The sequence below is a fragment of the Cetorhinus maximus genome, chromosome 1 (genome assembly GCF_964194155.1).
Source record: "Cetorhinus maximus chromosome 1, sCetMax3.hap1.1, whole genome shotgun sequence".
Taxonomy (NCBI): Eukaryota; Metazoa; Chordata; class Chondrichthyes; order Lamniformes; family Cetorhinidae; genus Cetorhinus; species Cetorhinus maximus.
Window position 1 is genome coordinate 2,700,612 of NC_135879.1, and position 18,108 is coordinate 2,718,719.

The 18,108-nt window shown below is 41.0% G+C and overlaps 1 protein-coding gene across 2 annotated transcripts in view; it reads right to left on the reverse strand.

Moving 5' to 3' along the window:
• The window catches only part of uso1 (USO1 vesicle transport factor), a 70,054-nt gene that overhangs the window by 17,251 nt on the left and 34,695 nt on the right, over nt 1-18,108 (reverse strand). For both annotated transcript variants that reach the window (XM_078566292.1, XM_078566234.1), the window contains 6 exons: nt 16,643-16,783; nt 15,584-15,672; nt 14,262-14,416; nt 12,650-12,855; nt 865-975; nt 216-334 (listed from right to left, as the gene is read on the reverse strand). In XM_078566292.1, the coding sequence (XP_078422418.1) occupies nt 216-334; nt 865-975; nt 12,650-12,855; nt 14,262-14,416; nt 15,584-15,672; nt 16,643-16,783 (821 nt within the window). The remainder of the gene's footprint in view (nt 1-215; nt 335-864; nt 976-12,649; nt 12,856-14,261; nt 14,417-15,583; nt 15,673-16,642; nt 16,784-18,108) is intronic.

The window sequence follows — 18,108 nt, forward strand, 5'->3', positions numbered from 1 at the left end:
TGATTAAATAATTCACAGCAAGCAAAAAGAAATCACAAAGTAATTTTCAACACTGTAGCTACAACTATCCCAAATTAAAAACTAGATTATTAAGACACACCCTTTTCAGGTGGTAAAATTTTGCTCCTTTAAAAAAAAGTGTTCCACATAGGCTCTTTGCAACTAATTATATTCCTTGAGCTTGTTCTGCACTCAGGGCTTGTCGCATCACTTACTTAGTATAGTTCTCCAGTGAGTTCTCATTGTAGTAAATGCAAATGCCCAATAGAAGGGCACAGAGACCTTGCACAAGTTGTTCCTCTTCCCCAAGGTTCTCGGATATCTGTGCAGTTAACTGAAGAATGTCATCAAGGCCAATCTTAAAACCAACAACTTGGAAATAAAGTGGTTAGGAAAGTGGCTATGGAATGGAATGTTTATTCAGGAAGTATTTCTCTTCAGCAAATACAGTGTTCAAAATATATTTAGAATTATATTTCCAGATTAAACATCTTCATTGCCACTATTTATTTTTAATGCACATCACATTTTTCAACTGAATGAGAACTGAAAAACTCAAGTAATGAGAAAAATTTGACCAAAGAAATATGGATGATCCTATGATAACCAAGTACAATCTCAATAAAACTGAAATACACATGAAGAAAATGTCATCCACTTTGAAACTCACACTCGCCTCCTGTACACAAGTACAACTTTGAAAAATCTAATGAGAAACAGTCACTCAAAGTGGCATGCATATGACTACATTCAGTGCACAGGTGAAGGGAACTATCCTTCCATTGCTGGTCCACTATCATCTATATTTATCCTCATGAGCCAACTGATAGCTCCAACTCTTGGAAACAACCCGCAAAAGGATACAAAAGGGACATTGGTCTGGTTATGCAAGAAGTGAGTCACAGCGATAGGACAGTTGGTCATCCACGTGGACAGCAGCATCAGCAGGCCAACCCGTGTCTGTACCTTGCTTCCCTGAATTTGAACGACAAAACATAAACAATTATATGGTTATATTTAGCTTCCAAATTTCCAATTAAAGCTTTGAGCTGTTAACTGGGTTTGTAAGGCGGTCTGTAGTACAACTGATTATAATATTTAGTGCTGCAGGATAAATCAAAGCTGTGAAAACAATAATGCTGGCCTGGTTATAAAACCCATGAATTCTAAACTGTACAAAAGTTAAAGGAGGGATATCTATTGCAGGCTTGGATCTAGCTTTAGATATCCTTTGGAGGCACAGCTGCAGTACTGCTCTAATGAGTCTTGCATACAGGGGTGTATCCATACTGCCCAGTATCTAACCAGGCAATAGTGTAACCACAGCTTTCTGATCAGAATCAGAAATTTGTGTTATTCACACTCACACCTCTGCTATTAAATGTGGACTGAGAAATAACTTGGCAAAGCGACGCCAACACAAATGAAGCTGATTTTTCCACAACAAGTGAACATATCTAGCAGCAGTTATGAGCAGGCTCGTTCGATCAGTACAACTTACATTCACACAATAATAGGCTAATAACTCAGCCTAATCATTGGACTATCAATGGGCCATCTTGCTTGGCAAACAAAATAATTTCTAATTCGGCTCCAGTTTATTCTAAGCTTCTGATACAAGCTTTATCTTCTTTTCTGTGTTCACATTTAGAGGGGGACTGCTTTGGACATCAACACCTGCCCTACACCTGGGTATAGGGACTTCCTGAGGCAGTGGGTTGAAAATGTTTACAATTACTGAGGCACGTGTCCTTATACAGATCTTGTTCCACCAAGCCAACTTACTTACATCACAGCTTTGAAAAGGTTACTTAACTGGAAATTACTCAGTTACTTAAGCACCTCGAGACATCTCAAAATATTAGAGGTGCAAAAAAAATCTGTTGCTGTAGAGATGAAAGACAGTTCACTGGAAGGGCCAGCTGTGCAGCACAAAACTACAAAAGGATGATCCAAGTAGCAGCAGGTACTGGAACTGGAGAGAATCCCACTGCATCATCAAATTATCCATTAAAAACACTGAGTAAAGTTGGGTAAACACAAACAGGCCATGTAGTCCAACTGGTCTATGCTGGTGAAGGAATACACAAGAATCCTCCCACCAGAATTCATCTATTCCTATCAAGATATCTTTCTAATCCTTTATCCCGCTATTCTTATCCAGCTTGCCCTGAAATACATCTGCGCTATTCACCTCAACCACTCCCTGCGGGAGTGAATTCCACATTCTCACCACTCTCTGGGTAAAGTAGTTTCTCCTGAATTCTCTTTTAGGCTTATTATTGATTATCTTATCTTTAGGGCCTCTGGTTGGACATCCCACAAGTTCAAATATTTCTTTTTGATTGACCCCAAACATTTTCAATATCTTAAAGACATCCATCAGGTCAGCCCCCAGTCTGCTGTATTTTAAAAAGAGCCCCCAGCCCACTCAATCTTTCAAACACTTTTTTAAAAAAAATGATCACAAAGGAGTCTTGAAGTTTTAAAAAAAACTAACTAGACTTCTATTCCTGTTTCCATTCTATTGATTAGCAAAGTTCATTCTAATGAATTACAACTCAAATTGCTTGGCCAGGATTTCCTGGTCGGCGAGCGGGGGCGGGGCTTGCTTGCATATGGGTAAAATGACGCGGGATGACAACAGGCGGAACTCCCAACGACACCCCGTCCCATTTAAATTTTCAGGTCAGCAGGGACTAGCCGAATCAGCTGTGCGCCCACAGACCTTGTCAATGGCCAATTGAGGTCATTGACAAAGTAGTTAAAATAATTAATGGACCTGCCCGTCCAACCTTAGGGTTAGCGGGCAGGCCGGGAGTCCTGGCGGGCATTAGAAAAAGCCTGAAACCTCATCCACGGGCGGGATGAGGTTTCATGTAGGTTTTAAAATTTTTAATAAAATTGTTAATGAAAGTGATGGACATGTCCCAACTCATGTGACAGTGTCACATGAGGGGACATGTCAGGGAAGTTTCTGTTTCTGTTTTAAAAATTTTTTCAGATAGGAGCCGATCTCTGAGGCAGCGCTTGGCCTCAGGGAGATGAGTCGCTCTTTCGCGCGCATCCTCGGCTCAGGGAATCCGCACCCCCGCCCCCCCCACCCCCCCGCCTGCACAGGGAGCGTATAGCGCTTCCTTGCGGACATTATGCTGGGCAGGCCTTAATTGGCCCGCCCACGTAAAATGGCAACGCGCCCCACACGCCCGTTCCTAAACTTATCCCCGTAAGTAAGCTCCTTTTGTTCTAAAATTGAGAGCCAGTCATAAAATTCAGTTAGCCTAAGAACAGATTACAGGGCCTTAAATTAGCCAGTTAACACTTATAGAGACATGGGACTCAGGAGGGGTAGGCCATTTTGCCCTTCAAGTCTGCTCTGTCTTTCGATAAGGTCATGGCTGATCTGGTGTGGTCTCAACTCCACTTTCCTGTCTGCTCCCTATAACCCTTGACTCTCTCAACTATCAAATATCTGTCCAACTCAGCCTTGAGTGAATTCAATGACCCAACCTCCATTGATTTCTGGGAAAGAAATTACAGACTATTGGCCCTCAGAAAAATTCTCATCTCAGTCTTAAAAGAGCGACCCCTTATTTTGTTATGTAATTGTCAACTCCAACATTAAATTGCATAAAGCTTGCAGTGAATATTTTGCATTAAACCACAACGTTCAACTATTGACACGTTATATATTTCACTACAAAGTTGACCATCAGCTCCAGGGGCAAAGAATTCCTTCTTACAACCAGAACCAGGTGGTGACAGATTACCACATTTAAAATGACATTTGAAAGGAACTCAATATATATGATATAACTGACAATCCCTCCCTTAATTTGGCACAATTTAAACTAAAATATTTCGATGGTGAAACATGTGGCAACCTGAAAATGTACACTCCTGATCAAACTTCTTGAGCAATGTACTTTCCCTCACCAAACACCATGCCAATTTTCTCTATGTACAATCATGGTGAATGAGCTTACCCCATGTCTGTCGGTACAAGAGAAACAATCGCATCGATATAGTGTATTACATGTGATAGGGGTACTGATAAATACCACTTCCACGGCTGTGAATTTAATTCTTGCAGGGAAAAAAGTTTAATTTTGCCAGCAACTGCAGTATGTGTCAATCTAAGAGATAACCAATAGCTATTTTTTCCCCCTAAGTGACAAAGATTTAATATCAGACTGACATAACTCAAATGTCAAGATTCTGTAGTAGTGGAAATTGCTTCTCTAATAAACTCAGGCTTGTGCAGTATAATTCTGATGATTGAAAGTATTTTCTGTGCCAAAACAATTTTGAGTTATTCAATAATTTGAATTCAGCCCTGTGAGCAATACAGGAAATTAGGGATTTTGAGACAAAAAAAAAAAATCAGATCATTTGAATTAAGCTACTTTGATTTACAACAGAGTGTATTTGAAAGTACATTAACCATACCAGAGAAGTTAAGGCTCTGTGTCTGAGTATTCAAGTACTTGGAGATGTCTGAACAAGGTTACAAAAGGAGGTGCCTGAAATTATGTTGTGTTTATGGTCCACAAGTTGAACCCTTAACAGCTTTATCTTTTTGACAGTCATCAAAACTAAATTTCACGGGTCAGATTTTCCTGCAGTGGTAATTTTGCTGCCATTCTAAGTTTAATTGTCTAACACACCAATCTCAATATCGATAACTTCCTTCATATTTTCCTGCATTGTTTATTGAGATACACCACAGGAAAGGACAGTGGTGAAGCAGTACGACCATTTATTCCCAGCAACGTGAGTATGCAAGCAGGGCAGCAGTTTAATATTTTAAAACTGGCTTTTATCAATTTGAAGCAGCAATGTTTTGCAGACAGGTGCTAACTACTGGCAGAGACAAATCCGCTTACCACCACTGCCCAGGAGGAAAGATTGCATCACAAGCAGCACACACCCAACCGACATTCAGCCAAGGATTGTTAATATGCAGCAAAACATAGACTCCTCAAAATGCTGCACAAACAGTCACTAGGATTTTACAAATACAACTGCATGCCCAGCCACAGGGAAGGGGGAAACAAATTAGTTTTAAAATATCTGCAAAAATGGGATGTTAGTGCTGGCAGAATGCAACATTTCCCAACTTTTGCGTTAAATATTTGTATCAAGCACTTGCACAACAATTATATGATGGGTTGTAGAGTACTATTCCTTCCACACTACCCTAACATGCATTAACCTCAAGGACAATGCCAGTGCAACCCACTTTCATTTCCCACAACAGCAACTGAGTGAAACTGCCCAGTATGCATCAGATGATGGCCAGTCTGTGCCAGGAATTGGAAAAAGCAAATGGCTGCAGTTTAGTACCAAGTGATGTATTTAAATTTAGATTTCAGATGCACCTTGAATGAACAGTAGCACAAACAGGAGGAGGAAAGGCTAACAATCAAAAAATCAACATCATGGCAACGGCAAGTTGCATTTATTAAATCGCTGTATGGTTTAGTCTGAATGTATGTGAACTGTACATGGGGCTGTTGTATGTTTAGGTACAGTACATGGGTGACGGTGGCAGCTTTGTCAAGCTGTTCAAGTAGCAGGAATCCTCAATCACTCATAAGGATAAGTGAAGTTTGTATTGTACAGACACAGGCAGTCCAGGAAGGTCCCTACATCTATCGTATGTACCAGATATGTATCCGAGGTGGTGGGGAGGCTGGGGGAGGTAACATCCATAACCCAAAGAATGGAGCTTGACAGCAGAGAACAGGGCATTTGGCCTGACATGCTTGTATCAACTCTTTGAGAGAGCTGTCCAATTTAGCCTACACCTCAGGTTTGTTGACACTAGGAAAAGCCCTCACAATTTCTTATTGCACACTGCCCCCTTGAGGAAACGAAGATGATCAGTGAGAACGCCAAGTCCCTGCAACCTATGCTAGCGAGAAAGTACAGGAAAAGAAACTCAATGTAAACTCCCATGTTACATAAAGCCCAAACAACATAAACATAAAACCGAGGAACCCAGGACAGTTGCTTCAATCACTCAATGCAGTTAGAGAAAATAGCTCAATTCAAGGCAAGAAAAAAGATCCCTGCTGCAACAAGCAAACGGTCTCTGTGCCAAATAACTTACCCGTCTGTTGATCTTATCTCCCTGTAAATCATACAGCAAAAAATGAGTAATATAAAAAGATACTTAAAATAATTTTAATCAAAGGCTTCTTCTTTTGTTAATTCTAACATTTAAGATGCTTGAGGATAAAACCTTTTTTCATTCCCGAATGTTTTAGAGCAGGTTCGAGGGGCCGAATGGCCTGCCCCTGCTCCTATTTCTGATGAAACATTGACCAATTGCTTTCTGTTTTTCCAAACGTGCCCTGACCCCGGAGTATTTCCAACTGTTTCAGCTTTCAGGATTTTTTTGGTGGCACGAACTCAGGCTGCACAAAGTTGCAAGAAGTCACTCATTGTACCTCGGTCTTAATGGAAAAAAATCATCCCTATTAGTACCATATTTCCATACTCGTGACACCAGATGATGAATTAGGAAGAGTTGTGTGTTACAGTCCCAGTCTCATGAGAAAGCAATGAGAGTAACTATTCAGCACCATCTTAAAACAGGCAGTATACATTAGAAAGGAAAGATCGCATCCAAAACAATCTTGATTCAGGACAGCGCAGATTAAGGGAGGTCACTCCATATAGATGGCTTAACTATTAAGAAGCTATTAACAGATTTTCAATGAAAAGCTTCTAACTACAGCAAACTAAAGGCCACATGAATCTAGTTAGAAGACATATCCGCTTTTACTGCGAATGCTGGAAATCAAATAAAAACAGAAAATGCTGGAAACACTCAGGTCAGGCAGCATCAGTGGAGACAGTGTTAATGGCTCAGGTCCGTGACCCTTCATTAGAACCACCTTTCTAATGAAAGGTTTTCAGGCCTACAACGCTAATTCTTTCTCTCTCCACAGGTGCTGACTGATTTGCTGAGTATTTCCAACATTTTGTTTTCATTCCACTTTTACATTACTGGCCAGTTTCCATTGGAAATATATACTGGTTTTGTGTTACTGTTGGAAGTGCCGACTTATACCGTGTAATGTTATACTTTGCCTGGCTGCAGGTCTTTCCTCTATCAAGGGAGAGCTATTCAGGATACGCTGCTCTGGGTGGGACAGATAGGTCCCAGGAGGACAAGCCATTGCCAGTTTATATCAGCCAACACCTACAGACTTGGGAGCAACAACTGTAAAACTTCCTTTTGAGGGGTACTTGCTGCCTCCAACGTCAGCACCATTGGACATTTATACTGCCATTGGAGACAGGCTTACAATATAAGCAGGGTAAAACTATGTAGAGGGGCTAATGGCTGACTTGCCTCCTCCAGTAGCCCTACAGATGAGCACAAACACTTGACAATTGCCTCTACTACGCCAAAAAATAACTTGTATTGAATAGAATGGACAGCATGCAGACAGTGCACCGACGATGTGAGCCCAATGGGACATTTGTACTCTTGTCGTGGCACAAGCACATGTGTGAACTGGCTCTGTGCATTTTCAAGGGCACACTAAACCCCTAATATCAAACGCCATCAAGACAGGTGATCTGGTCATTATCACATAGCTCCTTGTGGGAGCTTGCCGTGCACAAATTAGCTGCTGCATTTTCAACAGTGCAACAACGGCTACACCTCCAGTGACTATAATTCCTGAGATCGTGAAAGGTGATACATAAATGCAAGCTTTCCTTTTCCAATCACATTGGGTGATGCCAAGAAAAACACTCTGCTGGAGCTGACTGAAAATACTAACACAAAACTGCAGGTTATATTGGGTAGTGGCAGTTAGGAGGGACTGATCACAGAGAAGTTGAATTGGTGACAGCGAGAGTCCGATCACACAGGACTGGGGAGGCAGGCTAACTTGGCTGACCGTGGTTAACAATAGAACCAGTGTTAAAATGGAGGTGAAAGCAAAAAAACTGCGGATGCTGGAAACCCAAAACAAAAACAAAAATACCTGGAAAAACTCAGCAGGTCTGACAGCATCTGCGGAGAGGAACACACTTAACGTTTCGAGTCTGTAATGTTTCGAGTCTCGAAACATTAACTGTGTTCCACTCCGCAGATGCTGTCAGACCTGCTGAGTTTTTCCAGGTATTTTTATTTTTGTTTAAAATGGAGGTGGACCACCTCATTAAAAAGGATTAACAACCACAAACCTGCCCCCTCTGAGCAGACTGGTTGTCCGACCACAACCTCCATTAAAATTGTTCAAGGAGCGTTGGATTCCAGTTTTGAATTTTTATTTTTTTTTAAACTTTCCACCCAAATCAAACCCACTTCCTTTGTGGGGGGGTTAACATGATCTAGCTGAATGCTGCTATAAAGCTCAGTGTTCTTGAAATGAAACACTGGAGTGAATTACAAGAGGGGCTGCAGATCAGAACCTGGGATTATTTAGACAGGTGAATTTATAGATTGGAGACAGCGGAACAGGGGGTTTCGGAGAGTGGGAGTTGAAACAAACCTTTTATGATTGCTTTGCCTCTGTAGGAAATGAAGATAAGCACTGTAGGAAATTACCCCAATTGGAAAAATGTGTGTTTAAATGTGTTAAACTGCCCAAGCTTATTGGGAGCTATTCAATTGTTGAGTTTGTTTGAAGTTTGACTGGTCATCTGCAGCTCGGTAGAAAATGGAATGGCTGGCAGATAACTGCCCTTAGAATCAGACAGAGATAAACTAAAGAAATGTGGATCAATTAGAATAAAGAGAGGAATGTTTCAACTAAGATTGCCTAGGATTGTGGCAGAAGTTCACTTCCAAAGTTGCTGCGGTCTTGTCATTTTCTTATTCAGACGTCTGCATCAACCTTTCCCATTATGGACTGATGTCCATAATTACCCTTCAATTTGCCAATCTTCCTGCTACAATACAATTGCAGACTGTGGCCAGTGGGTGGCAGTTTAGAGCTGATTTTCCAGCTGCCTCCCAGTTCCACCTTCAACTGATGGTTGGGAGTTTTTTGCTTTTTTTCACTCAGCTGATTCTAACACCAGGGAAATAAAATGTAAGTGAGAAAAAAATACCTCCAGAATCCCAGTTCCATCTCCTACTCATGGACTTCCAGGAACTGCTCACTATAACGCAATTAATTACTTTAATGCTGACGGACAAACTAAATCTTATCCAGTTAGATAAACCTAGTGTTTGCACGGTTAGCTTAACAGATAACAAGCTAAGCAATTTAACAGGCAATATAAAAGCGCATTAGGAAATATTTTTACTTGACAGACTGATGATATTTTATATTTGTTTTTAAACTCATTCACGGGATGTGGGCTTCGCTGGCTGGGCCAGCATTTATTGCCCACCCCTAATTGCCCTTGAGAAGGTGGGGGTGAGCTGCCTTCTTGAATCGCTGCAGTCCATGTGGTGTAGGTACACCCTCAGTACTGTTAGGAAGGGAGTTCCAGGATTTTGACCCAGTGACAGTGAAGGAACGGCGATATATTTCCAAGTCAGAATGGTGACTGGCTTGGAGGGGACCTTCTGGCTGAAGGTTGCAAATGCTTCAGCCATATCTATTGCACTGATGTGCTGGGCTCCCCCATCATTGAGAATGGAGATATTTGTGGAGCTTCCTCCTCCAGCAAGTTGTTTAATTGTCCACTAGCATCCTTGACTGGATGTGACAGGACTGAAGAGCTTAGATCTGATCCGTTGGTTGTGGAATTGCTTAGCTTTGTCTATCACTTGTTGCTTATGCTGTTTGGCACGCAAGTAGTTCTGTGTTGACACCTCATTTTTAGGTACGCCTGGTGCTGCTCCTGGTGCCCTCCTGCACTCTTTATTGAACAAGGGCTGATCCCCTTGATGGTAATGGTAGAATGGGGAATATGCTGGGCCATGAGGTTACAGGTTGTGTTTGAGTACAATTCTGCTGCTGCTGATGGCCCACAGCATCTCATAGTTGCCCAGTTTTGAGTTGCTAGATCTATTTGAAATCTATCCCATTTAGCACAGAGGTAGTGCCACACATGATGGAGGGTATCCTCAATGCAAAGGCAGGACTTCATCTCCACAAGGACTGTGCGGTGGTCACTCCTACTGATACCATCGTGGACAGATGCATCCGTGGCAGGCAGGTTGGTGAGGATGAGGTCAAGTATGTTTTTCCCTCTCGTTGGTTACTTCACCACCTGCCACAGACCCAGTCTAGCAGCTATGTCCTTTAGGACTCGGCCAGCTCGGTCAGTAGTGCTGCTACCGAGCCACTCTTGGTGATGAACACTGAAGTCGCCCACACAGAGTTCATTCTGTGCCCTTGCCATCCTCAGTACTTCCTCCAAGTGGTGTTCAACGCAAAGGAGCTCTGATTCATCAGCTGGAGTGGGGTGCAGTACATGGTAATAAGCAGGAGGTTTGCTTGCCCATGTTTGACCTGATGCCAAGAGACTCATGGGGTCCAGAGTCGATTTTAAGGATCTCAGGGCAACTCCCTCCCAACAGTGTACCACTGTGCTGCTATCTCTGCTGGGTCTGTCCTGCCGGTGGGACAGGAGATAGCTAGGGATGGTGATGGTGGTGTCTGGGACATTATCTGCAAGGCATGATTCCGTGAGGATGACTATTATCAGGCTGATGCTTGACTAGTCTGAGAGACAGCTCTCTCAATTTTGGCACTAGCCCCAAATATCAGTAAAGAGGACTTTGTAGGGTTGACAGGGCTGATTTTGCCATTGTCATTTCCAGTGCCTAGGTTGATGTCGTCCGGTTTCATTCCTTTTTTGAGACTTTGTAGCAGTTTGATACAACTGAGTGGCTTGCTAGGTCATTTCAGAGGGCATCTAAGAGTCAACCACATTGCTAAATTGCTTTTAGCAGCAGAATCATTTATTTGGATGGAATAGTGACCTGTGCTTGCTTCCGTATTATCCTGCAATTTAGACTGGAAATAAATTGGCTTTTCCAAGTCCTGCACAGAGAAATGTAAATTATGCTCCTTCCTTATTTATTTTACATCTTGAACATAATCGTTTCCTCCATATTTACTACCAGCAATAACTCCAAATCTTATTGGCCTTCGAATATATATATATTACAGGCATCCAGAAAATGCCCTTTAACAAACCAAACAATGCTTTCCCTCATAAATACACAGTAGGATTTTTTCCCAGAAAGGAGCGAAAGCTTGATCTCAGGAGTCTTTGGATACAAACCACGAGTTGCACCATAGACGACCAAGGTTAAACAAAACTTCCATTTTTAGAACAGTTAGTTTTACCCTTCCGGAAATGGACTGAGTACCTAGGACATTTAGACCGATTGAAAAATAATACAACTCCAGTATTTCCGCTGAGGTTTATTAGTAAATTGCAATTTGCAGCACAGAGACAGGCCATTCTTTGACTCATGGCATTATGTGCTTCATGAGCCTCTTCCCATCCTGTGTCACATAACCTTATCAGCGCAATTTTAGTCCTTTCTCCCACAGACACTTTAACTCCCAATTAAATGCACCTCATTCATTTACCTCAACATTTATCATTAACGCACTTCAACAAACATCTCCAAAAAAAAAATGAACATGCTAATCACGGTTGTTAACTACAATTAATTGCAGCCCTTAAAAAATAAGGTCAAGTATCTTAAAAGGAATGGGTTTTGAAGTAAAATTACAGAAACTCAAACTATTCATTCTACAAACACAGCACTTAAAGAAACCATATAAAATATATTAAGGGAAGTCCTCCTGTAGCACTACTCATAGGTAGGTTCGAGTAGAGTGGGTGTTCTGTGTAGGTTAAGTACATTGAACTGACATTATCACTCACTACTCAGGTCTTGGGCTGAATTCTGGTCTCACAGGTGGAAGTATAAAGTGCCAACATACTCACTCTTGAAAGACATTTCACATTTTCAATATAAAAATTTAATCTTTAAACCCGCCACAGCTCCAACATAAACAGCAATCTCTCTAACTTCAATGGTTTTGCAAGTTGTCAGTCTACACCCAGTGATGCCAAGATGGCATTACTGTACAGTAACATGATTGTGATGGACACCAGCCATTTGTATCCTCAAAATCAGAGTCATCAGCCACATGAAACTTTTTCACATTTTCAACAGCAGGGGAGTTTTACAGTGATTCAGAAACAGTAATTTTAAGTCTAAAAAAAGTTGAAGAGAGACTGATCTCCAGCCCTGTTCTCATTGAACAATGATGGTTCAGTGAGTTAGCAATGAAACAAACAGAAATCTGTGAGCAGCACCTTTATAACCAGTGAAGTCCTGAATAAAGGTGACGTCCCTTCTCTCTCAAGCATCTCCCATTTGGAAAAGTCCATCTGTTTATAGTTTCTTCAGCTTAGACTAACAGTTATGTGCCTTCACCTTTCCTGGTTGATTTTGGAAGGGTTCAAAAATGACTCAACTCCCTGAAAAGCTTTAGCGAGAACAGAAACTTGCACCAAAATTGCAAATAATCCACAGGGTGGAAGTGAACACAGTGCAGCACCAATGCTCTGCACCACAATGACTCTGAAATTTTCTAAAATGATGAATATCGATACAGGGAACTCAAAACATTAGCCCAGGCTATAGCTCAGGAGCCCAGGATTCAAATTAGGTTTAGTAACTTCCACAACCTCGTACCTGAGACAGGATGTTGGTACATTGCTGGAGCAGAGAGACTGGAGGATTTCCAAGACTGGTTGCCAGCTGTACCCTGAGCAGCTGTTCCTTCTGGATGGAGTTATCCTGCAGGGCGTGTGCCAGTGCCACAGCAGCACACCAGTTAGAGAGTGAATCTGTAGAGAAGAGGCCCCCGCACAGCAGCTGGCCAGCTGAGATGGAATTCGCTAAACAAAAAAAAGCAAAAAGCCTAGTCAAATTTGAACAATGTATAAATTATCATGGACTTGGAGCAAGAGACAAGTAAAAAGGGAATACTACTATTCTTGAAGGACAGCTTATTCCTTGGCAAACAATTCTTGTTCATGACAATACTTCTGAGAAAGCACAATTCCACTGAGACTAAAGAATTATTAGTGAGAATTCTGTTACATATGCAGAATGCATGAACGGTTTCTAAACTTTCAGCTGTACCTTAATAAAAACAACCTCGCTTACACTGTTGAGGTTTTGCTGAGAAAAAGAGACACGTCAAAGCTTTTCGTCTTGCACTCATCAGAACTCTTCGCAAGAATACCAATATAAGGGGAAAACAACAATTTACACTGTATGAGAAGAGAACGCGGATTGGTTGGCAAGTGGACTCAGGTAGATACGGTGCGGACTCAGGTAGAGACGGTGCCCTGGAGAATGCACCAGTGATGGTGACTGACAGTTAACTGCCAACTGCCAGTTCATCAGCACTTTCTTCTCAGTATAAATTGTTGCTTTCCCCTTATGTTAGTAATCTTGTAAAGTGTTCGGATGAGTCCAAGATGAAAAGCTTCGACATGTCTCTTTTTTCAACAATACTCAAGTTCTGTGCTACCAAACGACTAACTGTTGAGGTTACGAGTGTAACATGCAAAAAGACTAAGTATTTGAAAATAAACATAGAAGGATACAAGGTAAATGTAGGGCTGTAGGATTAGAGTCTAAATCAGCAGATGGTCATTTAATCCATTGTGCTAATACCTTCTCCTGTTCTATGATTCCAAGAATGAAATTCTTACAGCACAGTTGAGTTTTGTTTGGCCTATTGATCCCTGTTCTCTGGTCTTTTCCCTTCCGAGTTTATCTTTTAAAATATTCACCCAGTTCCCTTTTAAAGCAGTTTCTGTAACTGTTGTTGGGCAGGGCATTTTGATCCAAACAATCCTTTATGTAATAAAACTTTTGCCGAACTTTGCTCTTTCAACGGTAATCTTATTCATAACAGCCTCTAACTACCAACTAGTGGAAATATTTTTTTTTGCCCATTTACCTCAGCAAAATCCAATATAATTGTGAACACTTTTTTCTGGTCTCTTCATAACTGAATGCTCTCAACCTGGTTACCATCAAGCTGAATCTCTTCTGAAACCTCCCTATGGTCCTGACATCCTCCCTAAAGGAATACACCCAAAATTGGACACAAGTGATCCAACATAAATGCTTAGCATCCCCTCCTAGCTTATTATTTTATGCGCCTTTAAGACTCCATATATACTTTTTCCTTCCAAGAAAAGGAAAGGAAAGTTTTGGCAACTTGTCCTCTCACTTCTAGGATCAGCTATTGACATATCCTGGAAACTGTCTGAGCAGGAAAACTTACCATCAATAGTTGCTGGCAGAAGCGTGGCAACAATCTCTGCTTGTCCTTTCTGATTTTTGTACAAGAAGCACTGGAAACAGTACAACACAGCACAACGCAGGACAAATGGCTGCCTTTCATTCACCATGGACATCAGAAGTACTACAATTGCAGGTCTGTGTCGGAAAAGGAGTTATTTTATAAACTTTGGAAAAGGAGATTTTAAGAACACAACTTTCAAAACATCAAGTATAGGCTGACATTTGACAGACAATGTAGTTGGGATTAAACAAGCCAATGCTGCAGACTGAGAAAGCTGCTCTAATCGATTAATTGTTTCTTTGAGACCTCACTGTTGCTTCTCTTCCTTTAGTGAGGTGCGAACAGTCAAGGCACTTCTCTCAACGTTCAGGGGATATTCAGAATTTGTATTTTTGTCTAAAAAGGTGCACAATACAGCACTAATGTAAGTCATTATGTTGCTGAAAAGAGACATGTGGCTGAATCTTTTCGTCTGGCAATCAGGACAATATTCAAAATCTGTAATATCAAGTGACTGTTCAGACCATTATGAGGTTTTATCAAACTGCCACTTGTAGAAAAGTGTATTTTGTAGTAAATCAGCATAATTCATTAACATGTCCTTCCAACTTCAAAACATCATCTGCATTACCTAACAGAAGACCTTGATATTAAAATTGGCTTACGAAAACAAGCCAATCTAAATTCAGTCAATATAACATTAAAGTCAGCACTGTACATTTAGAGTGTTGGCACTAGCATTTCACCAAATCAATAAAATGCATTCATTGCCTGGGTTGAATAACTTCAGGACAAGTACAGGAGGATAATACTGATTGACTTGCACCTTTCAGTCACAATGCATAAAAGTAAGTTGCACTGCATTCAGTAACTCATAACTGAGGGAAGGAAGGCCCCACGCAGAAGTAGATGAAATGATGCTACATGAACTCTAAATTGCAATCATTTCACAGGCTCAGGATGCTTACAATTTCTTTGCATAACTCAATTAGCAAAATGATCAAAACAAAAATCTGTAATTTCTAAATTTGGCCCTGCATTTACAACACTGCAGCTTTGGACACATCAGCAAATGAACATACAGTAAAACGAAGATAAAAGCAAAATACTCCGGATGCTGGAAATCTAAAACAAAAACAGCTGGAAAAACTCAGCAGGTCTGACAGCATCTGTGGAGAGGATCTCTGTCTTCCTCTCCATAGGTGCTGTCAGACCTGCTGAGTTTTCCCAGCTGTTTTTGATTTTGTTTGTGATACAGTAAAACTAAGCTTTTGAGGGTTTTTAAAAAAAAATCTGTTTACCTTGGTGGATTGGAAGGTGCATTCACAGAAGCAAAATAATCCTGGTTTACCTGGGAGCCTCTGATGACTTCAGATACTGTGTTAATGGTCTATAGAGACAGGAAAGCCAAATGAAAAATCAAATATCACAGATGTGATGTTTGTGCTGAACATTTATGATTTTTTGTAAAAGGACATTTTAGTTAAAAAGAAGTGTTATGTAAAAAATCCTGCCCTTAGGAGATTTCCAGGAACACAAGTTACACCTTCAATCAAAAGCAGTTAGCTCAAAAATATTAACAGCAACATGTTGAATATTGCAGTTCTACCACTAACAAAATGTTATGCTTTTAATGCTTCAACACTTTCCATAGACAACATACAAAAAGCTTAAATCACATTTGATCATGTTTTAGTATTATACATACAACAAATAATCCTCATCACTAGAAATCCTTTGCTAAACTGCTCCTATCCTAGCAATTTTCAGGAATGTTGCTATGATTATAAATTTAATTTAACTTGTACAATAAATTTATGCAATCTGATTGAGGTCCAAGGTCCATAAAAGGCAGTTGATAGGGTCAACATAAAAATGTTTCTGTTTGAGGTGGACTCCATAAATATAAGATAGTCATTAATACAGCCAATAAGGAATTTAGGAGAAACTTCTTTACCCAGAATGGTGACATTGTGGAACTCACTACCACACTGAAGTGGCTGAGGCAATTGGAATAGATGCATTTATGGGGAAAGTTAGATAAGTAACTATTAATTGTGTATTAATTGGGTGTTTAATTGGATTCAGCTGTGGTTACATATATAGGAGCAAGCCGACAATGCAGCTGTTGGTTTGGAGGTGCACAATGTATAATGTGTGTCTGCAAATAAGGTTTGGAAGTATGGAAAGATTAGGCTCCAGTTCTAGCCTTCTCTGCCTGGTTACCTGAATTTCAGTAGTAAGAGGGAGAGAGAAATAGAATATTATGTTGATTGGGTGACTTAAGACGGGCGGAGACTTGTGTGGAGCCAATGAGCTGAACGCCCCATTTCTGTGCTGTAAAATGATATGCAACCCACCTCAGTGAGAATGTCAGCAGGAACGCCAGTTGCCATCAGGATGGTGCACAGCTGTTGTAACAAGCCACACTGGAATGCTGACTTCTGGCAATTACTTGTGGCACCAGGAGGGTTCACAGGAGACACCAGCACTCTCACCAGCTAAATTTAAAAACCACAGGAAATTTCAATCAAACAACTCTGCAGGTAGAACGATAGAATCTGGGAATAGGACGTTAGAACAGTCCAGGAGTTCTTGTTAACAGAATTTGCTCTTTAGGTCAACCACATTTTGCGCCTCTCAGAAAACATATTTCGAAACTTTAGTTGCAAGTAGTATCCCAAGTTATAAATTAACCAACTCTCCCAAGCAAGTAAGTCTGAATGACATCTCCTGACAGGCATAAAAAAATCATCTATTCCTTAAATGTATTAGCAAATACATCAGTTGAACTGACCTGGAAAAGATACTGGTAGTGAAGAGGTTATTTAAGAACTACATTCTAGAGATACTGATGTGGATTTGGGATGTTAGCAAAGTGGGGTAGGGGCAAGCAGATAAGCAATGCTACAGAAAGGAGGAGGAGCTGAGATGCATCAGATGTATGCCTGGAGGAGCAGAACACTAAACACTTCATGGTTAAACCTCAACATGCAACTGGGGACATTGACAGAACGGGACCTGAGGCACATAGATAGAGACAGGTAAGGAAGCAGAAGGTTTGGCATTGCCTGATAAGCAGCAAACTCTTGTCTCATCTTAAGTATTTTTTCTTTATTCTTTCATGGGATGTGGGCATCACTGACAAGGCCATTTTTTGCCCACCCCTAATTACCCTTGAACTGAGTGCCTTGCTAGGCCATATCAGAGGGCAGTTAAGAGTCAATTACATTGCTGTGGGTCTGGCGTCACATGTAGGCCAGACCAGGTAAGGACGGCAGATTTCCTTCCCTAAAGGACATTAGCAAACCAGAAGGTCAACAATTGATGATTTTATGGCACCATTACTGAGACTAGCTTTAAATTCAATTAATAAATGTGGAATATAAATTCCACCAGCTGCTATGGTGGGATTTGAACCCATGCCCCGATAGCGTTAACCTGGGCCTCTGGACTACTAGTCCAGTGACATTACCACTACATTATCATCTCCTCCGTAAGTCATCACAAAAGCCTTGGCGTCAACAGTAGGTAGTAGAATGACAGAGTTAGGGTCTGTTGGGTGTATTGGAAAGGTGACCCCGTGCCTTCATTGGTGATTTTGGTTAGGGTTAGTAGCATGTGCGACAGCTATGGCTCAGTTGGTAGAACTCTCAACATTTGAGTCGGAAGCTTTATGGGTTTAATTCTCACTTCAAGACGTGAGCACAAAAATCAAGGCGGACACTGTAGTGAACTACTGAGGGAGTGTTGCATTTTCTGAAGTGCCATCTTTCAGATGAGATGTTAAAATTGGTGCCCTGTCTGCCTTCAGGTCAATGTAAAA